Raw genomic sequence first — 26,438 nt, 5'->3', positions numbered from 1 at the left:
GAGCACCTAGTCAGAAGGCTACAAGAATGCCCACCACCTAAGCCAGCTCCTTACAACAGCTTACAGATGCTCCCTCCTACCTTCCTTTTCATTCTTCCCAAAGTAGATACCCATTTCTAGTCACTCTGCTTTCTTTTCCCAGCTCAGTCCTCTGAATACTGTTGCTGAGGTCTTTCCTCCTTTTCCCCTACTACCATGGTCTTTTTGAATGGACACCTGGTGTCAGTCACCTATGTCCGATACTGCTTCTGCCTTGTTCTCACTGTCTTCTCCTACTCCTCTCCTCTTCCTCTGTAGCAGCCTTTAAATTAATTTCTATAAACTCTAGTTGTTTCTGTGAGAAGCACTGTTGCCTAGCGAGCCTGAGTGGGGAGAGTTCTCCCTCTCACTCTGTTGGTAAGCATGCAAGAGAGGCATTAGCCAGGATTGAGGAGTCCAGTTTGCTCAGCTGCATCAGGCCACAGTGCCCCAGGCTGCCATGGAAACAATGGACAAAACTAGAACTTGGGCATATTTTATTCAGCAGGCTGTTTGCATTTTGCAACTTTTCTGTCCACGAGGCTGGTTGCTCATGCAGCCTTCCTAGCTTCAGAGCTGTTTGAGGGGAACATCTGTTATGCTCTTTCAACTTCTCTCCTAAAGATCAGCACCAAGCTGCAGAGCAGCTTTGATATCCTCATATACGCACACGCACAGGACAGCAAGCAACTACTCTTTGTTACTGCTAGTATCAAATAACCAGTTGGATCAGATGTTAATGCAAGAACAAGAGATTACTTTTTTTCCCCAGCATATCAGAAACAGCATGCCACTTCAGACCCAAGAACTCCATTTACCTCAATCAGAGGCTGAAACCAGCATGCGGGAGTCTAAAAGGAAAGCTGGTAAAACGCTTATGACAGGCTGCTGCTGCCAAGTCACATAAGGAACTTGCGTAAAGTTTTCACCAGTGGCTACGACAACATATTTGCTTTCAACTTTTCTCCATCACAGCTATAAGTTTCTCTTTAATCGACACTTTTCTTACTCTCATCTTCAGCTATTTTACAGTCGTTCTGTGTCATTCAATGAATAATGCAGTCTATTATCACCCCAAAAGCTGAAATATTGAGTGATAGCTTCTGACACAATCTGAGGCACAAGGAAATTATTGGACTTCCAGTGAAAATAAAGGCACTTCCAAAGTTCATTAAGGGGTTTTTTTTGTTGGTTTTGGTTTTTTGCTTGTTTTGGTTTGGGTTTTTTTTTGTCTGTGTGTCTTGTCTGTTTTGTTGTGTCCCATCCCATTCCCCATCCCTTCCCCTTCTACCCCGCTTCATGGTTTCTTCATCTATGGAGGGGAAGGTTGTTTTCATAAATAGATAATATCCCTCCAGTGCCCTAGAGTTGCTAGTTCTTTCCCAAATAAATGAAGATATTTACAGTTCCATCCTAGGTAATCCAGACAAATCAATACTAGAGGTTGAATCCTCAGTGTACAATTCAACATATTCAGTATTGCTTATGAATAAAAGGGAACAAGATCCTATCAACATCCAGTCAAAAAACCACAATTATTTGCTTGCTGCATCAGCCTTTCACAGTAACACAGCACCAACACCTTGCAGCTAACTTCTAAGAGTTACAGCAAACGGGTAAGCTTAAACAAGAGCTTTATTTTAAAAATCTAGTTTCACTTCCCTTTTTAGTAGCTTGAATCACTCACAACAACATGTTTATATTTTTATAATACAGAGGACATAAAACAGAATTTTAAACCAGTTTGGGATGAGAATAACTTTCATACAGAAGACTTTCTTTACGTAAGTCTGTCACTTGGCTTGTAGAGTCTCATTTCAAACATTATCAAGCAATTGATTAAGAGCAGCAGAGAAATGATCACTTAGAAAAAACACATGTTAAGATGTCTGTAGGTTTTGTGTCACTTTTTCAGAAGTGAGAAGTGTAGCGCAGCATACTGGAGAAGGGAATAAATAATGTAGAACAGATTAAAAAAAATAAAACACGTCAAGGCAAGTCAAAATTCTAAAGAAAGATGTAAGTAAAAAGTCACAGTAAATTCCATTGATTTTTCCTTTGCTATTTAAATACAGCAGTCAGAAAAGGGGGGAGGAAAAATCATGTGGTATAATTAATTGTATGGCTCCTGCTAGTTTACTTCTCTGAAAGCAGGGCTGAGGAATAGCTAAAGCCCAAGATCTTTAAGCAAAGCAAGAAACTGCAATATAAACTTTTATGGTAAAAGAAAAGGAAATTAACCACAGTTCAAGCTAAAGACATGTACTGTAGTTTTTCGATAACATTTACACGTGTCTATTGGATTCTAGTATTGTAATGTAGAAAAGTATTGCCAATCCACTTCAAGACTTTCTTGTGAGATAGCTATTAAAGACATATTAAGATTTGCTTTTCCTTCAACACTGCCTACTTCCCTTTAAGTTTTAAAGATTACATAAACATCCCTGATTTCAATACAATAATAAAAACAAAGCAAAAAACACACTTGTAAACTTCTGTCTCCTAATCTTAATGAGCAGCCCAGGCCACAGACTTTTCAGAAATAATTTTGAGCATGACCTCGTGCTTCACTGTTTGCTCTGGGAACAGTACAACTGTCACCAACCTGTGGGCAGATCTGAAGGGAAATAATCTGCGGAAAAGAATTCCATTTCCATTTGGCTACAAAGATATTTTTCTTTAAAAGACATGTCATGGTGCACCTACTTCACTCTAATCGAAGGCTGAAACAGTGTAATCAAAACCAAAATTTATTTAAAGGGGGAGGGAGACTCACATTAAACAAAATATATGGTCTATGCTGCAAATCTCATTTAACTATCATCACGAATTTAGATCAGAAAGGGTGCATCCTGGATTAGAGCTAGCAAAATAAGTCTTACATTTCTTTCACACTGTCCACCCCAGCCTTGCCCTTTAGGGACTGTTTACATGACACGGTCTTCCCAAGGTAATCTACTGTTTGCCCTTGGGCCAAAGACCAATCCCATGATTTTCATACAGAGCATCACAGGAGATATAATGTGGACCTCACAGCCACATCTTATCATTCCTCACCTCTGCAGGTATCTTTTGGAAACCAGTACAGTCTTGCAAATGTTGCACACAGTACCTTTTTAGAAAGTACTAACTCCTAGTTTATATGGTAAGTTACAAATGCACTGTCAATAATTCCTACAGTTTTTGATGTAACATTACTCTGCTTGGTACAGGAGACCGGTTAGAAATGAAATGCAGGTATACCCATCAGAGAGCTGTAAATGAAGATATATCTCAGAATTACATTTTTAGGTTAAATTAGGCAGCTCTTAGCTGATATAAGTGCTAGTAAGAAATAGGTAAGTTATCTATACACCTACACAACTAAAGTGTGAATTTTTTACTCTCTAGAAAAACATGGTGTATATGCTTATATTTCCCCTAAGACTCACCCAGTTTGGTAGCCTGCATTAAGCTTAAGACAGGTGAGAAAAACACCAAGAAAAAAGAGTAATGCCTGTATGATAACTGGAAACATACAGGAACCTACCTTCACTGCATGACTCATACCTTCCTTTATATAGTAACACCAGAAGTCATTGAAAAAAGATTCATGCCAAGATTGCTGCCTTTACTTCCTGAGAGTTTGAAAACTGAATACTTGCATGTTTCCCCCTTTTAAAAATAATTCCTGAAGGTCAGCAGTGACTGCTGAAAAGATGCTTCATCAACCTAGAAAACTTAAAAAAAGGTGGAACATGTCAGTGTTAATATCTACTGGTCCCAGTATGGCAAGGAAAAAATACAGCTGCACATGTAGAAATATATATGGAATACACTTGCTGCAGGCACTTCATATCCACATTCAAGGGGACTGGAAGACACCCTAACTAAAGCAAAGAGGCAAAAGACAGATCACACTGACAAAAGAGGAAGAAAAATTAGCTTGGCCTGAATGACATTCAGAACATTGAAACAGCTAATAGCAGGAAGGATGACTTGTGCTTGTAGCAGAAGGTGCACAGCATGTGTGTTTTGCTGCTAGTAACAGTGCTGAATCCTGGATACAGACAAAACAAATGGGAAATCAATGCAAAGAATTCAGGATGTCAGAGGACAGGAGACAACTTGAACATTTAGCAAAGGAAGAAGCTAAAATCCCACTTATGTGAAGAAAAGGCAGTTCCATTTTTCAGAACTGTGTCCTTTGGGTGTAATTCAATCTATCTATCAATAGACTTGATAGAAAAATCTCCATACTCAGCCACTAGTTTTTCCTTAAGGGGAAACAAATTAAAACACTGGTAGTTTGAGGTACCTTAGATTCAGCCTGGGAGTGATGCTTCTTCTTAAAGCGAAGTCAGAAAAACAATTTTTCCAAAATAGCCTACATCTAAAGACAAGTAAAAACGGGTGAAGTTTCACCCATCTTTGTAGGAAGGCTTTAGTACTGAAAGATTGCAAGAGAAAGTTGTTTGGACTCGATAGAGACATTTTGGCAAAATAGGAACCCTTCAAATCTCTGTTTGCTGCACATCAAAAGAGTAACTCTTCAGCAACAGCAACACATTCAAGAGTGAATCTTACAACATTCAGAGGACCTGACTTTGAATGCATGTTGGAGGATGCTGCTTACATTGTGTTCCCAAATTTTACTTAGGGAAGATACCTGAAAAAGTAAGTTGAGAAGGAAAAAACTTCAAAACAACAAGAAATACACTTTAACAGTTTTTCCTGTAAATTTCATTTCATAAAAGCACAATCACCACAAGCTAAAAGTTAAGGATGTCATGGCCCTGGATGCAGAAATATTCAAACAAAATCTAACAGAAGAAAGCTAGCAATGGCATCCAAATACTCTCACTTGTGGCCTACTATCCTAACGCTTGTCTCTCATTTGGCTTTCCACAAACATTATTAAAAAAAAAAAAGAGTAAAGATTGAACTTAACATTGTTTTATTGCAAGACCAGCAATTACTCTACTGTTTGTACATTTCAAAATTTCTGGATGAGCCCAAAGGCACCAATGGTATCTAAGGCTCTGAGTTTTCTGATGTGCTGACAACTATTATGACCAACCATAATTACTGTTAAAAATTTCAACAGGAGTTACACTGGACTCGCAATTTGGTACAAGTAGCAATCCTGCTGCACCACAACTACAAGTACCATTTAAATAATACTGCATATAATAGATATAAAAATACCTGAAGGATTTTACTTTTGAAATTCTGTATGTTCACACTGTTTTCCTCCATGCTGTATAAAGCTTACATCTAGTTACATGTATAATTAAATTTTAAGTGCAGGTGTGCAAGATGAATACGCTTGAATACCTTGTGGCAGTTAAGGTTCCTTCTCTTCTTCCCTTCTCAGTCTTCCCCAGTTTATCCAACAAACCTTGTGAATATCAGTATAGATTATGGTACAAATTCAGGTTCATGTCTGATGGGTGTACAGAACTAGGTATAACCTAAAAGACAGCTAAAGAAATACAGGAACACTAAGAACAGAAAGAAAAAAATTAAAGGCTCTGTAAGAATAGTTCTGTGGCTTGTAAAGTCTACTCAGGTGCAACATAAGGAGGCTAAAGTATTGAAGTGCTCACATATGTTGTATCAAGTACCATCAAACTCAGGAATGACTTACTGGCATGCCAGTAAAAGGAACAGAAAAGGATTGTTAAGTCATAGCCAGTGACAAGTCCAGTATTGCAGCTCTGAAGCTTTTGTGTAATAAAACTCATCATCTACAATCACCATTGCATTAGCACAGATACTGAAATCCTAAAGCTTAAAAAAATAAACATTAATTAAAAAAAAATTAGCAGAGGATGTGGAAAAAGTAAAAGGGCTCAGAGACAATTGAGAACATTTATATTGTCCTGGCATTAATAAATCTGTAAGTTTACTTTACTTAATTATGCCATTAGAAGTTCATTGCTTTCTAAAATGGAGGAACTTTCACTAAAAAGTACCAAGATAAAGAAAGCTACCAAGTATAAGAGACAAAACTTTGAAAAAAGTATGTTGGAAAGTTAGCTAAGAAATACAACAGGAAGAAACTGAAAAGGAAAAAAGTACATTACTAACTGCTCTTCAAGATAGCTGCAAAGAAAATGGTGGTTCTGGAAAGAAATTAGCTTGCTCACACAAGATATTCATAATTGTTTCTGATGATTCATTTTCCCTTCTAAAACACACCATGAACTTTGCAGTTCAACAAAGGGTAAACAACCTGAATGACAACAGTGCACAAAGCATTTACAGGTAGGTTCCCTGACACAAATTTCCATGCAGGGAAAAGTACATGTTTAGAGCCACTGAGCATCAAGCCTTTTGCGAGAATGCTCTGATTTTCAGAGCAAGAAACTAATATATATCATCACAAGCTCTAGTTAAAAGAAAGCATACTAGGTGTGAAGAAAATAAGAACTGACTAATGCCAACATGATGAACAGAGTGCTGCCAGAACTTATGAAGACGTACACTCCTCTGAATGCATGAGAACATCTAGGCCAAAAAAGAAATGTCCCAAGAAAAATCACTCAATGGACCAGAAAGCTAAAAACCCTAAAAAAAAAAAATCACTTTCTGCCTCAGACTTCTCTCCCAGGGCTGTAGATTTCTCAGTCATTTGACCATGACTTTTCTACTAAGTTTCCAAGCTGTAATACATTTCGCTTTTTTGAGAGGAAGTACAAATGTAGTATACACACTGAGCTCACATAACAGGCTACAAAAAAAAAAATAAAATTAAGTGCAGGATAAATGGGAGGAAAGTACATCAATTATTTCATACTGACTTTGTCCCGAAAAAGCTGCTGAGCTTTGCAGACAAATTCCACACCCCTGTGTCACATTTTCATGGCAATCACAGAAGCCCCACAGAATACGGTGACGACTCCAGTCTGAGTCAGTTTCCTGAATATCAAGCCTGAGTATTTTGTGATGCAAAGTTCTGCTCCTTCACCATGGTCGTTTTAACTGCCTTCTCATCATGAATCCCCACTAGTTCTCAGTGAAATGTTTTGGAAGTGGACAGCATGCGACTACTCAGCAAAGGGAGAATTCAGGGTTACATCAAAAGCTAGGGCATGTACAGTGCACAGCCAAGTTACAGGAAGAGCAGTTCTTAAAAGCATATGGAATGCTGTCACTTCTGGCCTTGGTATCCATGGAAGCTACTGCCCTTTACGCCATAGGGCTATTCTAAAAGTGCTATGATAGGTGCAGAACGAGGCCCAACACACTGCAGACAAAAGATACCAGCTATGCCGAATTCTGTTCAGCACCCTTTGCAACAAACTGGGTCTCCAGCCTGATATACCCCATCAGTTATGGGGCAAAAGCTGCAATAACTGACCTGAACATTACCACAGTTAGGAGTCATTAACAGAAATGAACCAAAAAAAGCTTCTCTTTACAGAAAGTCATACCACAAAAATCTTCAAAAAATACAGAAAGATATGGAGAAAGTAAACTTTGTATGACAGCATGTCAGCTATTTTCCAGAGATAAAGTACAGCTGCACTTGACAAATGCACCGTGTCATGGGCACTAAGAAATCACATTTTCCCATTCTTCTTACACACCAGTATCAAGTAAACTTCAAAGAAGAACAATTCTCATGCAATATTTCCTAAACTCTATGCTTTAATCTGATGCCACACACAGGTATTTGGAAGATCCTTTCAGAAGGCAATTATAGCTCCCTACAGACTTAGGGGTATTTCCTTCCTTCTACTGTGTAGCTAAGCAGACAGAGGCAGTCACCCTTTTCAGACTGCTACCTTCTCATCTCTTGCACATTTCTCTTACTTGAGATTCAAAGTATATTCATAGCAGTAAACACAGCATTGATTTAGCTTAAAAAAAACAAATACACATCCATCTTCCTGTACCTTTGCCGTAAAAGTTAACTAGTCAGTGCCTCTGGGAGTGTGCAGAAGGCAGCAGAGTATAGCAAGGAGTCACCACTCAAGGAGCTCGCTTCTGAAACTCAGAAGATACTTGTTATTTAAAGGGTTTATGGCATTCTAGCATTTGCCCCAACACACAGACTACAGGGACACATTTGAAGCCCCGAGGTATTTCCCAAATGCCAGTGGCAAGATCCTGGAGCACAAAACACTTGCACTTGCCTAAAGCCAAAAGAAAAAGGTATTTCAGGTGAGGACTTTCATGAAGTAACAGTGAACTAGATGTAAGACCTCTTCAAGAGACACTGTACAATGTCACACATATTGATAAAGGAGAGAGAAATGTATAAGAAAACAAGGGGAAGAGAAAGGTATGATATACCATACATGTCCACCTGAATTTTAACTTCTGACTACACATTTCAAGAAATTGCTGTACAGTACAAAAATCTGCAAAATACTAGAAAGCCTTATCTAAGAGAACCTGTATGTTTTCTGTACACTCAGCACCAGGCCCTCAGGTAGTAGTTATAGCAACTAGTCTTCAAGGATCTTACTATAGTTCTGTGCTCCAGGGAAGATGTCACCCATGTGCCAGAAAGACTTGGGGAAAACATTTCATATTATTCTGATACACATCCACATAAGACAAAGGTTAGCACATGTAAGTGACGGTACACATAATTGTCTTCTGTTGGGTTTTTTTAATTTGATCTTACAGTGGTTAAGGTTGTCAGGTAGTGGTCAGGTAGTCTTCCTCTTTATCTGCCAATTATTTAAACAAGATAACAAATTACAAGACGTATTTAAGAGACATACTAGGCTAGCAATAGCAAGGAAATTCACATCAATTTTACAAAGGTTAATGTCAAAATCTCCATTCTGTTCTTCAGTCTCTATCAGTGCTTCTTGCCATCTTGGAGCCCCTGCCAGCTTCCTCTGGCAGACCCCATTCCACGGCCTTCCCAGTCCTACAAAAATGAGAGTTTGTTGGTGAAACATAAGCTGCAGGAGACAGATCAAGTAGTCCTTTTCCTCAGCCAGAGAGGCAAAAGCAGTGTCCACTGAGAGCACACCCACATCCCCATACAGTGAGGTCCTGCTCTCCCCAGAAGAGAGCACTCCCAGGAAGGTAATGGTGTGTCATGGCTAGGGGAGATGCCCAGCAGAGCAGAGCAAGGCAGACAACAGGCTGGCAGCACAGCCCAAGCTGTGCTGCAAGTAAGGAACACAGAAGAGTTGTGGCAGGCTGGAAACAGGGATCACTTGGTAGCATTTAGCAGCTTTAGGCAGTTTCCTTGGCCAAAACTGTACAACTTTTCTCAAAGCAGTACCAAGGTCTGTCTCAAGCTAGATCAAAAGCTTATTGAAGTGTTAAGACAGTATTAGGCTCCGCATAAGCAATTTATAGGAGGTCAACAGGTACATCTAGGAGGTAGAAATTTGCTGGCATTTCCACAGGTCCTCCTGCATCACTGTCAGGTTTTGGGTGGGGGTTATTTGTTTGTTTGTTTTACTTGTTTTTCTATTTGTTTGGGTTTTTTTAATTAGGGGGCAGAAGAAAGCCTGCTAGTAAGGAATCGTGGGTCAGCCCCATTCAGCCTTTGGACTCAGAAAATACATCAGATATTTTACTTCCTTGACTCATATCAGAAATTCACAGAGTTTTTCATATTACATATCAATCTGTTGCACATAACTACTGCTATTCCTTCCAAACCCCTCATTAGGATCACTGCCTAAAAGCAACCTATTTTTCCTCTACTTCAAGCACAGAAATAAAAAGTTTCTTGTCCGTATGCTTCCCTGCTCTTTCTAGGCCTTAAAACAATTGCTATATCACGCGTGGCTAACGACAAGCCGACACAACTCCACCCAAGTTGCACTGATGCACATTCACTACATACAAATTCTCAAACTGGGCTTGATTTTCATTTGCTATCCAGTTAGACAACCCATGGACAGCAGTAGTTGTCCCACTGGTAAGTGGTGTGTATAAGTAGACATTTTTGAGTTGTGCTCACAGAATTGGGCATGGCCTTGCTCAAGTCACTCAACCTGAGGGCGGAGGATGGAGTGAAGACGGTGCTGAAGAACTGAATTGCATTCTCACTCAGTGCTGTGGCTCTTGCACCATCTCCACAAGCACCACCTCCTGTTGAATTTACCAACACATTCCCATCATAGAATTATGCTTCAGTTGCTTCTATTTCTACCAAATCAAGTCTATTCAGACTGGAGTTTTCCATGCCAGAAGACTGCCTCAGGCTCAATTCTTTTGCAAACTTTCAAGTTTGACTAGTTCAGCTATTTCTGAGAATAAGGTGAGAAGAAAAATACATAATGTTGCTTAGCTCTAAAGCAAACCTTTTCTCACTTCCCTCAACTAAAGCACTCCTTTGCAACACTGACACCAATATAAAGGGCAGAAATATGTACAGGTCTTGTTGCATGAGAAAAGAACAAAACAGAAGTGTAAAGATTAGCTTCCATTGTAATTTTGAAAGTGAGCATCAAGCAATTTAAATTCAGGAGTATTTTATATTCAATCTTAATATTCCTTCTATATACAGATACAACTCCTTGGCTGTAACATGTAAAAGACTTGTGCAGTGTTTTATACACAACTGAAAGGCAGTATAAACATATTATTTGTCTTTACATTAGTTCTACATATGTATATATATTATGATACACAACTATAGCCACACTAAACTCGGAATTTTCTTGCTTTCCTTTTAAAACTATTTGCCTTGACTTGAAGTTCCCTTTTTTGTGAGCAGTCTGCTTTGTTCTGTGTTGACACCAAAAACTGAACATGATACTTAAGCTACAAGTACTACACATCCAAAAGTATACTTGTCTTGTTAATGTCTTGGAAACTTTAGGAAACTAGTATGCTTTAGAAAGCTCCCCCTGCAATCTTTCAAAATAAACTACCAGCAAAACACACAGTTGCATCTTCTGCCACTCAGTGCAGTAACAACATGGCAGCCAAAAAGCTCCAAGAGCCTTAATTACTGCCAGTGTCACAGAAACGAGTCCAAGACTTGTCTTCTGAAGGTGCAGTAGGCAAGTTTTTAAATGACCAGGAATATCACCTCTCATCAACAGTGAGAGGAGGAGACTGCTCCTGCTTGCAACTTTTCCTTTTAAGCCCAACCAGAAATCATATCCAGGTTTTTTTTCTTTTCTCTCTCCAGAAAACAGCTGCTCCAAGTGTTAGTTTGACAGTCATTTCTCTCTATGCAATTACTTGCTTGAAGTGATCAGAGCTAAACATTATCTGTTCTGAGGCTGGCTCCAGCTAACAACTGAGGCAACCTGTACCTTCTCTGGACCAGATATAGGAAAAACCCTCCACACACACACATGCAAACACACCGCTATTAGTGGTTTATTTAGAAAACAAAGCATTTGAAAGAGCTCCTCAAATTATTTCTCTTGCCTTTCACACTCTCCAACACATTTGGAAAGGACTATCTCTATCTTTCTTTAAAATTGTCCCAGTCACGGCAGAAGCAGACTATTTACCAGATTAGGCACCTTAACACAGAGGCCCTGCAACAGTCACATAGTAATATGCAAATCAGTTAAAGACCACTAAAATTCCTCATGCTTCCAAGAGCTGACCCTGTACTGACCACCGTCATCATAAAGGACAGGAACTGTGACACTGAATATTACAGGAAGAGGGCGGAGATTATTTGAAAATCCTTCCATTATAAAGGGTTCAAGCCCCCCACCCAAACTGAACTGGCAGCATCACCAAAGATAGAGCAGTCCCTGAACTCAAGCTGGCTAGGTCCTTGGGAACACAACAGACAAGCACACATATGACAAGCACACAGTTTTATAGACATGTGCATGAAATACATTGTTTTAAAAAAATATGAACGAACACCATAAACATCATGAAGATCACAAAATACCTTGCTGATGTGTATGACTCTCCCATGTGCAAAAGTACAGAAAGACATCTAACAGATCCACATTGTCAGATTCCTTTGGTGGTAGGTATCTTTTCATTCTGCTCCCCTTTGCATCAGTGACTCAGTCACATATTCCTTCAGGACAGAAACTTCTATTGGTGGCAATGGTGAAAAGGCACAGACATTTATCACAAGCTACCACAGAGCAATATTCTGCCAATACTGCAGTCATTACCAAATTGTTTTTCACAATACTGAAAAAAATTAAAGATCCTCCCTTTTAATGCTACAAAGAAGATATGCATTTCCATAAATCATATAAACAGCATTTATAGCACCAGATCCTTGTAAAGGAGTGCATCAGCTGAAGTCTTAATTGTTTTGCTTTAAGTGCTTTTGTCTTATTGGGAGAGATTACATCTTGCTCAAATAGTGAAACTTTAAATTACCTATTTTTAATAAAATCTATTTTTCTCTGCCAGAATGCCATTCAAATCAAAATGTTTTCCACTTGCTTTTTATTTTCATGCTGACTCAATTACTGAATTATAGTTCACTACAAGCAATCATTTTCAGATCCATTTCTTAAATCAAACACCTTATGTGATATTCTATTTTCCATGTATAATAATTTTGTAAAGCATACTATTTCAGTGTTATAGCACTACCGGAAAAACACCTGTTTCAGACAAAGGTTTCAGAAGAAACTGAGTAGCACAGATAAATTTACATGGAAGGACACACACAGCTGTCCTTGTTTTGGAAGGACAACAGTCCTTTCAGGTTCAGTAGGCAACACAGTTGTTAAATATACTCTTACCAAATAATTCTTGCTGGTCCTGAAAAAAGTTCTTTTATGAACCACTGTGTACTTCTGGGAACTTGAAACACAACATGTTAGTCATGTTTTCAATACAACCACTAAAGGCTCAACTCTGAAACCACCCCTCACATACACAAAAAGAATCATTCACTTGTCTACGAGCTGCTGGTGCCTACACAAATAGCAAGCCAAGTAACATCTGATAAGGTGTTCACCTGCTGCTTTAGTACATAATTGAAAAGGAAGCTCTGAAGGAGATATTTACTGCAATAATCAAATTTGATGTCATTCTTCAGTAGATACTCTTTCCCCAGAAAATACAGGGCCATGCTAAGGTCTGATCTACTTATTTTAAAACACTTGTCAATTTGGAGCATTCTTCCATATGCAAAATTACAAGCATGTTCCTCTAACTACTTAATTGCACCAACATCTAAAAAATAACCACACGGGCTAGCCATCAGATAGACCACAGGAAAGTTATATTCACAAAAGCAAGAAGGTACCTACGGGTCCTTCCCAAAACTTGCTTCAAAAAGATATTGCTGTGACAGCAGCCACATAAAGGAAGAAATCATTAATTCCACATTTATCACAGCAAAACCCCTCGGAAAGTATCTATTAGTTCTTCCTAGCCACCCCTCAAAGACACAGTTCATCTAATTCACCTTCCAGCTACTTGAGATTACTTTCTTTTTTTTTTTAACCACAACACTGCCTGCTCTCATGCAACAGTCATTTAAGAGGAAGAAAAAAATTCTCAACACTAACTAGCAATCTATGATGACATATGCTACTAATTCCTGTGACTCAAACCAAGGCAGAACACCAGTCTGAGTCAAGTTTCTGTCCTAATACGTTCATGCAGTCACTCAAGTCCGAAGTATGCATATGTAGCATAGGGCAGGATCTAGCTACTTGTTTCACAGTGCCTCCCTTTCCTAGCATCCAGAAAAAGGCCTCTACAAACTAACCCGTAAGTAAGCTTAAAAGGGTTACAGATGTTTTCCCCAATTTTGTTTTACACATTACCACAAGTAAGAACATGGTTTGTTGAAAATACTCCATCCACCTCCAGAGAAATAACAGGAACCATCAACACAGGCGAGAACATGAATGATATTTGATGTCTCTGTTGTCTGGCACCACACAGACACATCTTTTTGAGAGAACAGGTTCCTATGGGACTCCCAAGACTACCAATGACATACTGCTATTTTCATGATAACTTACGCTTAACACCACCTTGGTTGCACCCACCTTCACATCGTCACTTCAAACTAGTAGCTCAATTAAATAAATGTCCAACAACTACACTAAAATGAAATCCAGCATAATTCTTTTTTCTCTCACACTTTAATCCATGTTAATCAATTGGGTGTTTTTAGTCCTATATTCAAGGGTATAACAGAAAATCCACAGTTGTTACTATATCCTAGTGGAATTATGACCATTTGATCAGATATTGCCAGCATTAAGGAATATATACACTAGCAAAAGGGAAAGTTCTTTTCAATCAACATAAGAAACCCTAAAATGACGGTTCAACAGCACAGCTGTCATGTCAACATTTAAATACTGAAAATTTACTCCAGAGAGGTACAACCAACCATCTGCAAATGCTCCAAAAATTAGTGAACTCTGTGCCAGATTCTAACTTGCACTGAAACCTAACTGCCTATTCTTTTACCCTTTTAAAACTATTTTAATTAGTATACAAACCAAGTCAAATATTTTATTTTGAAACAGCATACTGCTGATATCAGTATGAAATCTCATACGTGAAATTATACAGCATAGTGAAAATGCAAAATTCCAATTGACTACAACTGCAAATGCCTTGCATGAAAATTGAGATACTCTATAAAATAAACAGACTGCACTTCTGCACTAATAAACTGTGTGTGTGAGTAGCCAAGACGAGAAGGAGGGGGAGAAGGGGGGAAAGAAAAACAACACTGTATGTTTTCATAATGTATGGGATAAATGTTTATATATTACCAAAACAGGATCCACAGATTATGCAGATATTAAAGAATGCTATTTCAGATAGCTAATTACCACAGCACTCAATACTTAGTCTGGTATAGTGCTTCACAGACATGTATGATCTAGGGGTAGTTTTAAACCCAGTTTAAACTCAGGCAGTTTTAAACAGAGTTCTACCTGAAAGTATACTATGTTTTCTATTAGATGTCTCCATATCTCTAGTGAGTTGTGTGGGTATATTTGAAAACAGTACAAATACACAGCCCACATGTAACATATACACATATCTTTTAATACCAACTTTTTTTTAAAATGAGCATCAGTCAGTCAATGAGCAGCATTCTCTCTCATACACTGCAAAAAGTTAGTAATAAATTGCTTCACAGATTTGGAATATACAGTGCCACTGAGTCACGGAGCAATGTTAAAAGGCATCATGACACAAGAGGGTGACAGAACCTGTAAACTGTATCTGTGATCGAACTAACCCCTGTAGCATGCTGCTCAAGTCCGCTGGATTTTCATTGTCTCCCAGACCACAAGTCAAAAACAATATTACGTTGAGAGAACAGTTCGAGCCATCTCAGTGCAAAGAAATCACAAGGCTAACAGCACAAAAACAACGCAGTTGTCAAACTTGGTCATCAACCTAACTAAAGCAAGCAAGCAAAAAAAAAAAAAGTATTTTACCTTTTTAAGGAAAAATTTCTGCAATTTCTTGTGAGGAAGCTTTATCATCTTTTTTTCAGCATTCAGGATACAGGTCAGGTGTTGCAAGCAGTTGAGCCATTCTGCAGGGGCTTGACACCTTTTGCCTTCTCTATTAACTCACTGCAGCCAGCTTAGCTCAATGCGTCACCAGACACCAGCCCAGCCCCGCAACAGATTAAAAGGCAAGAGCTAGGCTGGATCTCATCTTTGACTCAAATGAGGAAGCTGTAATACAGACACTCCAGCTCCAGCCGAAGCCTTCAGCTGTGCTGTCAGCACAAGGAGGAAGATAACAGGTCTGCATTGCTCCCTAAAAATAACCCCTTCAAAGTTAAAAAAGGTGCTTATACAGGGGCAAGAATTTACAGGAGAATGAAAGAGGCACTGAGACGCTCAGTATCTCACTGATCCTTTCAAACCCTGTGCTACAGAAGAAACTAACTCAACGTCCAGGACTCTGAACACTACCCAGCACCGCCTGCTGAGCGCAGCCTGTCACTGCGCACCTTTAATTAAGTACATTGTATGAGATTCAGCCAAGCGCAGGAAAGAGCCTGTCACTTATGTTCTCTTTATATCATTTGGAGACTTATTTCCTCTGAATAGTTTTTAGAGAAAACTACACAGAAAGAGGTTGCACACAAAGATGTTATATACAGATACACATGGAGGTATTCATAGAGCATGCCAATGCCGAGTTTGATTCAATGCCATAGGAACCAGTGATCATGGGCATTGCTGTCTTCCCTTTGAGAATCTGCAACTAAAGCTCCAGATTTGGAAGGACAGGGGTTAGCAGCACACCAGTGATGCTGCATCTCCTGGGCCACTGGTGTCCTTAAACAGCAAGTGTAGTAGGACAATTCTCAAATCTTCGTTTGCGAAGCCTAGCCATGAGATGAGTAGGACAATCTGATAGGAAACACTGTGTTCATTCCTAATAATGCCAAGGGGATAATTCCTATGTTTAAGAATGGAACACACGTTGAAACAGCTACTTTAATCAGTTTAAAATCATTTCATGATCAAGCTACCTCCCTAATAGTAGTACTAGGATGCTTGAGTAGTCAGTGTGCATATAAGGATACACAGAAATGTGTTACGAGAAGAATTTTTTCCAGTCTTCAGTTGTTCCCAAATCTCCATCTCCAGTTCTTATACTATAAATATTATTTCACACAAGTTGCAGATATCTAATCTAACATGATACATCTCTACCTGTATCATGTTTCTTCCATTTGCATCATTTCCTTACTACGAGCCTCTGCCCTCTTGCTGTCCCATTCTCCAGGAGCCTAAGTACCACAAACACTATCAAACATTGCTTCAAATTTCCACCCCTAGAGAGGCACATGTGCTTAACCTCCAGGAAGTGGTAAGGTCTAAGTCAAGCCAAGGAAACAGGAGGTTCAGAGAACTCAGAACACACTTAGATGCAGAGGTTTGAATTTAAGGGAGAGCCAAACATGACAGGCAAGTGACAGCTGCAGTGAGAACTAGTGCCACTATGCACCAATGAGAAAGTCCAAGTCCAACTGAAGAGGCACACTGAAAATGCTACAGAAGTGCAAGGTATGTCAAAATACTGGTCAGGAGAAAAATACAGACCCAGGACAGCCGCTGAGATAAACCAACAGCTGAATGTAAGCAGTTGACCCGTTAAAAGCATTTAGAAGATTATTCTAGCCATCAGGTGTTCAGACTGATGGGAGAGAATTACAGACTAGTTTTCTGAGAAGCATCCTGCACCAGGAGGATATCTATCAAAACACCACCAAAAAGATGATTCCAAGTCCCATTTCAAGAAAAGGTTCCAAAACTGGCAACTGGGGAACACAAGCAGTGCAATAGGGGCTCATTCTTTGGTGTGTTACATGCTTGAAGCCTTTGGGTTCCATTTTGATAAAAGCTAAAAAGAACATTCCTTAGGAATATTGTATATTCTGTAAGGTGCAGAAAATCCAAAGACACTTGTAAAAACAGGATGGTGAAATCATCTTAAAACCCACCTGGATGCATGTAGCAGAAACATAAATTGAAGCCCCTAGTATCTTTCTCAATAATTTCTGCTAAAAAAGGGCAAGCTTAGTTTTGGAACTTGGAGCTTCTCAAGCCATACAGTTTAAAAAACCTTGCAATTTCAGCGTATGCATTACCAAGCAGCATATTACTTTCAGAACTAACAATTCTTACTCCAGGATCTGCATCATTTCTTGGTATCTGAACTTCTGCCTAGGAGATTTCCAGAGTCAAACAGCATTAACTTAGAATTTCATTTTTCATACTGTAATTATTTGGCTGCATTTTTATTTCTGCACTCACATCCACAAAAGCTGCAAGGTTTTCCTCTACATAAGCAAATTAAAATACTTCGAAGAGATCTTAAAAAATTCAAAAGACTTCCTTCCTTTGAGATAACACATAATCATCCCAGACTCTATAGTCATCTAATCTTTAAAGTGTAGCTCAATCTAAACAATTTAGATTTACGTTGAAAAGACACTTCTACGCCTTTTAATACCTAACCCGGTTTTGGAAGGCAGCTGCACTACAGCAAAGGTAAAAGGTAGACTTTCAGCTATAATTCTGAATTACTGCAGTTTTGTTGATTTGGTTTTATTTTAATCAAGAAAAACACTGAGGACTAAAGACGTACTTGGCATTATTTTTAGGTATTTACGTGTGTCTGAATATATTCTGAATTCTGTCATGGTTACTATGGTAGATAATTGCTTTTTATTCAATGTGACAGTGAACAGACCTAACACAGTCTCTGCTTATTCACAATCTTTTCAGCTAAATGCAACATCTAACAAACAAACAAGTCCTCCAAAAATCATGTGCATAACACGTTTACTTCCAGACATGGCTATCTGCCCTTTTCAAATCTGTGCACTGTTATATGCTACAGGCTTTGCTTAAGCAATTTAAATGAAAGATGCATCATTCATTGATGAATGCTTACCTCATCTTTCTGATCTAACCAACAGAAGGAACCACATTTTCTTAATTATTTAATTGTATTATTTTTGTTTATGAACTACACAGTTCTTAGCAGGCCTGTTCCCATCTAACACTAACTCTAATGGGAAAGATGGCATTAGCCTCCCAAGAGAAGCCAGCCATAAGCAAATTCTGCAAGACTGAAGGAATAAAGCATCCTGTGCCTATATTTAGTTCTGCATATATAGCATTTATACAGTATCTTATATTAAAGAAAAATATAGCTCAGATTTTTCTTTCAGTATAGTGTTACTCTTCACTGGAACCAATATTAAAGAGTTCCATACAAAGGTAGGTGGTATTACAGGTATCCTTTTCTACACCTATTTAAGTTACCTTGCTACTTTCCTTAGTAATGCAAATTTGAAAAGATAAAACACCTTCTTGCTTTAACTCACACAGGTAAAAAGGTAAAAACAACATTAAACTATTTTATCAGCAATTCTAACCAAACGTTAGTCCCTGTAACTGACAGGTTTCCATTTTACCTCCTGTTTTGATTTACATATAGACAAGCTTACAATATACCAGGAGAATTGCTTAATACAAGCCAGTTTCTTCCCTGGTTATCTGACCCCTTTCAAAAATTGGTCAATAAATCCATAAATATTGGATCAAATCCAGCCGTACTTGTCTGTGCTCAAAAATGAGATTCTAAAAAAATTTCTCAGTATGAATCTGGACACCCTAAAGATTAAGTGTTTAAGATCAGCAGTTTCTAACACAACTTCCAGTAACCCTAATGCTGCACATCTATACTGGGAACATACTTTCTGGCCCTGATTATCAGAGAGAAGGTCCACCAGCTCTGCTGTCTGTTACAAGCTTCCCGTGCAATGTGCAGAAGCCCAGTTCCTGACACAAGGCCTCTTGAACAAGGAGAATGTTCCACTAAGTCTGGCCGCTGGACTGAGCCATGACAGCAGCAACAAAAACTACTGCTTTAGGACTCAAATACCATTTCTTGCAACCCTACCAGCAAACCCAGAGCAAGGGCAGCACGGCAGCTTCTGATACGCATTTGCCCCTTTGCATCCAAAAGTCTTTGCTCGTGGTGTTATTGATCTGCATACTCAAGAACCAAAAATGATGGTTTTGTTAAGTTTTGCCTCTAAATCATTTGAGGTTGTTACATAGAGCACTGAATTCTTTCCTTTATGATGCTGAAAGGATTACTCCAGACAACTGGCTATTGCAAATCTGTTTAAGCTCTCTGGGGCTACACAGCAAAGAACTGAGACTGCTCTCTTAGAGATCATTCATAACTTAGATCACAAAAATTCCAATACGAGCTGTTTTCTGGCTCTTTTTTCAAACACGTAGCTAAAAAAAACCACTGAGCACATTTTATCAGGAAGTTTGGATTGCAGAAATATTTCTTTCTTTCCCCTCCCACTCTTCAAAAGCTCAGAGGCATGATTCTATCATCTTTTTCTCTTCTGTCCTCATGTACCAACTCCAGCGCCTGAAGAGCCACTCTGAGGGATAAACAAGGAAGCAGACCACAGGCGATGCTGTTTTCTGGATAATACCGAACACACAGCACCAAGTCAAAAGCATTGATCTTGGAAAACAGAACTCTACTGCCTTTCCAAAATAATTTATGCCAAAATCCACAGCAGCTTGGTCTCGGAAGTGCCCACTGCAGGTAGCAGCAATTGCATGTGACTTTCCCCTCTTGTTCCAATTAGCAAACATCACTGCCTGGCAGATCCTGCTCAAGCTTTTAAAACAAATTCTCACATAAACAACTCTCCCCCTACACCTTCCCAAACACCCAACAGAAAGGCAGTTTCCTGGGGAACTGATATCAAGGACTACTGCAATAGAAGCAAGGAAATAGGTTTCTCCACAGAACCTGCTTTGTCTCTGCAAGTGTAGATACCCTTTCTGGAAGATTTATAGAGAGGAGGTTAGAGCTTGTTTCGCTTAAGAACACTTTCCTACCTAAGAAGAACCTTTCTCAAAGATAGTTGGATGGTTTTTTCCCTCCTGCATTCCAGAGGCTTTCAGTCTCTCTCTCTGGTATGAGGAGAGATAAACCCTCACAGATGTTATGGGCCTCTGCATTTGGGGGGGAGGGGGGGGAAGTCGTGCACAAGGGGAGGCAGTGATGATAAAAGCTAAGGAAGATCAGAGGGGTGTGCCTTTCTTAGGCCCAGTGTTCAAGCACTTTTAGGAACTTTCCCGTGTAGGGCTAGTATTCTCAACTTCGGAATAAATTTTCCTGAAATCCTTCCACTGCCTGGTATTTCCTGGGTACCTGTGTCTTATCTTACTCCACAGTCTCCCCGCTACCCTAAGAACCCAAGTTACCCTTTGAGATGCTCTCAACAAAGAAATGACTGCATTACCTTTATACCTATATATAAGTCCTCTGCAATTAAAAACAGAAAAAAGAAACAGTGCTGCATCACAGCTGGAAAAGTTCTAGGTGTAGAAGTAACAGAATGGGAAAGGAGAACAGCTTTTTAAGAAGAGAAGTCTATTTTATTTCTTGAAACTTAGTATATCATAAAGCTTAAGGAGTCTTACAGCTGACGTTTTTAAGGAATTCATTTCAAGTTCTGCTGTGAATTTGGACACTGTGGTCAAGGTTTGATTGAGACTTTTCTCTCTTTATTACACTTTTTTGAGGGTAAAACAGCTCCATGTATTTTCTCTAAATCTATATTATATATGCAAGCCACCTTCAAGTTGATTTCTATTTACAAGTCTTTCTAAGCAACATCAATACACAGCAGCTATAAAAGGTGTTTAGCTTAGTCATTTGCAAATCTTTCCAACAGTCAAAACACGTTTTTAGAGATATTTCACACAAACAATAATCCATACTCTTCCCCCCAGCCCCCCCATACAAAAATCAGGTTATCCTCAAAAGGTACGTTATGATTCATGGCCTTGCTGAGATTTTGGTCCTCCTTTAAATAAGCTCAAGTTATTCAGAACTCTATAATGTGCATACTGGTTACAAAACTCACATTAGTTGAGATATGAGATAACCTTACTTTATTTCTGCTGTAGTCAATGCCTACACTTAAGTTCGGAAGAAAACAAAGACAGGCTACTCTATGTACACGACAATATAGGTGACGGGGTTAAGGAGCATAGGGAACGAAAATAACCAGGTCCATAAATCTTCCCTGTCCTTCTCCCAGTCTCCTTAAATTTCCCATATACACTACTAGAAACAACCCTTGCTGGAGGCAGAAGGGAATGGAAGGTATGAACAGAGCAACAGGACAACAAAAGGCTGCAGGCTATCAATTAGTCCTTAACACCATGCTTCTCTACGTGCATGCATTGTTTACCTGATTACCAAAACCCACACACATGTTTGAAAATGATCATAAGGTGATTCCCAATCACATTTTACTCTTCACTTTGTACTGCACTGATCAGTGGAAATGAAGGAAATTACAAGTTCTGAGAGTATTCTCAGTATATTTTAATATTTGCTCTTATTTCATAAATGCCACTACATGCTCGGTAGTGATCAAATACCTGTACTGATGAGGTAAGGTTTGTAACACTGTACAATGGAGTTGAAATTACTTATATTTGGAAACCTAATCCAGTGCCCCAAATAAATGCTGTTCTTATTAAAGAGTCCTTCAGTAGAATAGCCAGAAAGTAAGAGATTTGTCTCTCTAAATGATCGTCTACACTTTCAAATATATCTAAGTCAAAGACATTTTATCAAAATGCATGACCATACCATAGCTCAGGAAGCTCTGGCGTGATTTAGGCAGCACAGCACCAACAGACATGCTCTGACAGCTCAGTCTTGACAGCACACTAAAGTTTTGAATCAGGGCTACTTTGTAAAGGTCCAGTACAAGTCATGGGACAACATTTCAGAGAAGGACCCTCAGGAAAGTCACTCATGGACAAGATTACATACCTAGAAAACTTACAGTGTCTTTACGAACACAAGGCCACTGGGAAAAAAAAAAAAGCAAGACTGCTGCAGGAGGAGTAACTGATCATTCAGTTCTGGCTGCAACCTGTAATTGCATAGGGGTTCTATGTCTTGTGTTGGTTTTTCATGTCTTTATGGTAACTTAGATATATACTGGAAATATGACAATATTATTGGCCTACAAATTAACACTTCCAACAGATGTGGAAGGTCAGATTTTGAACACAGATTCATAGCTTCTCCTGACTTTTCCAATATGCAGAGTAAATACAAATGAATAATCTAGGTAGGTAAGTTAATATGAGAATGAAAAAGCTTTTATACCATGTATTGTTCTTATTACAATAATCACTGTAAAGATTAATTCACATTGAGAGTAATTCCTTAGCACAGTGAAGGAAGAAAGCCTATTGCCCAAAGGGAATACCTCAGATTCAGACTTAGATCTCAACATATATCTCAACACATATTTAGAGTGCTCTAACAAGTATGTCTCTTGGGCATCTATTTTTTTTTGACATTTTAACTACTCTAAGTTTATAAAGTATCTAAAATCATACATTTCCAGAGTTGCAAAAATATTTATTATATTCTTGACTCTTTATTGCTCACAGCTATAAAGGATATAGAAACAGAAGTAATATGTGACTTAAGCCAGAGACTTTGGAGAAAAACAGAAAGTGCACAACTGGAAATAAGTCATATCTTTTCTTTAGGATAAAATACAAACTTAGTCCTATTTTCTTAATTTATTAGTATTCATTTGAATCTATATGCCTTTTAGTTTTACTTGTTAGTCTTGCACATTTTAGACATACATATAAGGAAGAAAAAAGTTAAAAACTGCACCTTAAATTAGTTGATCTTCACTTCTCTGCAGAAAAGCAAAACCACACAAACCAAAGAACCATCTCTTGGTTTCACCTTTAGTTAAAGAGGTTTAATATTCTATTTCCTCATATACATTTCTCTGAATTGCTCTAATAGTTTTCCACCAACTCTTTGGTCTCAATAACCATGTTTCTTATGCATTTTCAAAGGTGAAATGACTGTAACTGAACACAAGGCTCCAACTGAGAAAACTGAGCACAGTGGCATAGCTCTGCTGGTACAATCTATTCACTTTCTCCTGCATATGGTACTTCCTGCACACTTCACAAACAAAAGAAGGATTGATGCTCCAAAGTCTGTGTTCTGCACCTCCCACAGACACACAGTGGCACCATAGTTGGCACAACAATGCCATACATGAGTACTGTTAGCATTTTAAAGAGATTTCTAGAAATAGCTACACTACTGAATTAAAAAAAAAAAAAAAAAACCAACACAAAACCAACTTTCTCTTCACTTTCAGTGCTTTTTCATCTCCTTATTAAAAGATGCTATTATTCTTCTATTGAGACATTATGTGGATGTACCAAAAACGTGAATGCAGAATATAATGTTACAATGACAACATACAGGTTCTTTGCTCATAGATTTAAAAAAAATAAAAATCCATGTTCCCATTATCTGTTATCATCTCATGTAAGGTAGTACAATTATACTCTCTGTTATAATTCCAGTAATTTCTGCAGTTGATCATAACCTACAGTAAAGCAAACCCTGCCAAATAAACCAAGTTACCTGAAAACAATGCGCTAAGGTATTAATGCTTGGAAAATGCCCAGCTTCTCACAGGAGTTTCATCTTTCAGGTGTGGCAGGGGATCTAGAATTTTAAAAGCAATAAGGCAACAAAAACACTGTCAATACTGGATGATTCTAAAGTTATATTTGAAAAATACAGTTAAACCAAAAATGTCAGGAAAAGAGCAACAAAATAAGCCGCAGCTTGATTTAGGCAACTACAAGATCTATTTAATTCAGGCCTAGCTAATGCAAAACTGTATTTTTACTGAACAACAAAATAAAATTAAAAAAAAAATAGTAATCTGCTAAATGTGATATATTTCCAGACAATAAATTTACAGAATTTTGTATTGTGTTTATCTTTTATAATTTCTTTATGGACAAGTACACAAAGAACTACCATTAAGACTTACCAAATTTGATCTGTTATGCAAGAGAGTAATTCATCAGTTGCCTCTCAAATGCTTATCTGCAAAATTAAGAAGGAATGTAGAAACAGGATTTTGAAATGTACATCAATTAACAGCAAACTTTCATTAAGTTTAGATAGAGAACCTTCTGTACATTGTGTAGTTAGCCAAGTTGTAGGATGCTTTACTCGCAGGATGATTAGCAGGAACTATCATAGTTCTGACTCATACATGGCAAATTACGTGTTTGGGCTGAAGTCACTCAACTTCAACAAAACCAAATATAAGTTTCCAACAGCTCAATGAAAACAGTACCATGTAAAATTTCATGCCAGAACAGTATAAGCAAGGGGGGTTAAAGGCGAAAAGACTGCATATCTTAATAGGCAGTGATGAACTAGAGAAGGTTTGAGTCTTAAGTAACAGAAAACCCACACTGGAGACCTGTGCTTTTAGGCACTTGTGAAACCATTTCTGAACTGCACAGTCCTTCCATTCACAGATGTAACAATTAATTTGATATGGAGAGTACTTAGAGCTGATTTGGGTTGAAAGATAAAAATTCTAGCAGAATCTTCATAATTTTGTGAGCTAACATTAGAAGAAAAAACTATATTCATCTATTATAACAATTGCTGTCTCGCATTAGCCATGAACTTTCATCCGCTTCTGCCTATCTGAAGCCAAATAACTGGGGTTTGGCTAAAGCCTTTTTTCTGGAAAGGAATTCAGTTCTGACTTGAAAACTTCAAGAGAAGGACAAGTTCACTTCCCAGCTTCTAAAAACTCCCTTCCCACACTTCTAAAAATCTGCCAGCAGTTTCTAGCTTTGTTCTCAGCTACCAGGTCTGGGGAGGGGAAGCTTCAGCTTCCAGCTACTGCTTCTCACAACAGCTCAGTGATTGCAGCATTTCCCTGTAACAGGCAAGTATGATTCACTCAAGTGCACACAGTACTGTCAGCTCAGCTCTTATTGTTAAAAAAGTTTAAACTGGTATTCAAAGAAACAAAAAGAAAACTCCACCCTAAAAATGACTGAAGACTTACTCAAATTCTCATATAATAATTCATTCTTAACTGATTAAAAACCCTTTCCTCAAACAAGACAGACCTCTACTGTTGGATAAAGTTACTGCAAGCTCAACAAGTTTACTCATTACACCGGAATAATTCCATTGGGCTTGTTATAGGTTATAGATATGCACTGCAAACCAGGGCTCCTGCTGCAGCATAGTGGTATCTCTGAGGTGGCTTGTTGACAGAGACACACAAGATGCGGTGAGAAGTCCCTCCCCCCAAACCATTTCTTCCTAAGGGGCCCATCTCATGGACATGCTCGGAACCTCACAATAAGCAACCCTTTGTGGCACTGATGCTGCTCCTCAAAGTAAGGTGCTGTAGATCTAACAAACAGGAATTCCTGAAACTAAGAAAATTGAGAAGTTAAGATGAACGCATATACCACAAATATCAAAATGCCTCATTGCAGCCCAGCTTTAGATTGACCTGAACTGAGCTCTATGACACTGAGACTACTTAGTATGTGTCAGCCAGTCTCACAGAATATTCCAAGTAACGAACCCTGTCAAAGTTAAACTGACAGCTCTACCCAGGTTACCTAGTGCCAGTCTCCTTGTCAGATCCCCATGCTGCATCACAGTTACTATGGTCTGCAATATTGTGGTGACAACATTCCAACCATTGGAGTTGACATTTATTTGGTTAAGAAACAACTAGCACCCGCCTTGCACCTTCCATTGAAATATCAGGCTATGATCTAAGAAACACAGAATTAATCCTTCCTCACTCTTCAAAGCAAGAGCAGGGGGAAAACAGAGGCTAAAATCCTGATTCTTAAAATCAGTTAGGTTGGAAGCAACCACTAGAGGTCATCTAGACCAATCACATGCCCAAAGAAGCCAGTCCAAAGCTAGGTTTGACTCAGACTCTGTAGCAGAACTGAGATAATTATGGGCTGGGGTATGTTTCAGGGCATGATTTGGAACAAAGGAGAGCTGTTTCTTTTAATACCTAGCTGGGGTATGGCTGTGCAAAGAATGAAGATAAAATCTTGCTACAATAAAGTAAGTAATTATAG

At 38.6% G+C, this 26,438-nt stretch overlaps 1 protein-coding gene across 5 annotated transcripts in view; it reads right to left on the bottom strand.

Moving 5' to 3' along the window:
* Positions 1 to 26,438, bottom strand: part of RPS6KA2 (ribosomal protein S6 kinase A2) — a 284,207-nt gene that overhangs the window by 238,462 nt on the left and 19,307 nt on the right. For 2 of the 5 annotated variants that reach the window (XM_032682397.1, XM_032682398.1), the window contains exon 1: positions 5,335 to 5,399. The exons of 1 other annotated variant lie outside the window; for it this stretch is intronic. Coding sequence is in view for 1 of the 4 variants with exons in the window: in XM_032682396.1 (XP_032538287.1) it covers positions 11,852 to 11,899 (48 nt within the window). In the remaining 3 variants the exon portion in view is untranslated. Of the gene's footprint in view, positions 1 to 5,334; positions 5,400 to 11,851; positions 12,004 to 12,671; positions 12,817 to 26,438 lie in introns of those variants that run through there. 2 more of the 5 variants (XM_032682396.1, XM_032682402.1) reach the window with 2 other exon arrangements.

This window comes from Chiroxiphia lanceolata, chromosome 3 (genome assembly GCF_009829145.1).
Source record: "Chiroxiphia lanceolata isolate bChiLan1 chromosome 3, bChiLan1.pri, whole genome shotgun sequence".
Classification (NCBI taxonomy): Eukaryota; Metazoa; Chordata; class Aves; order Passeriformes; family Pipridae; genus Chiroxiphia; species Chiroxiphia lanceolata.
This window is presented reverse-complemented; position numbering and strand designations above follow the sequence as displayed.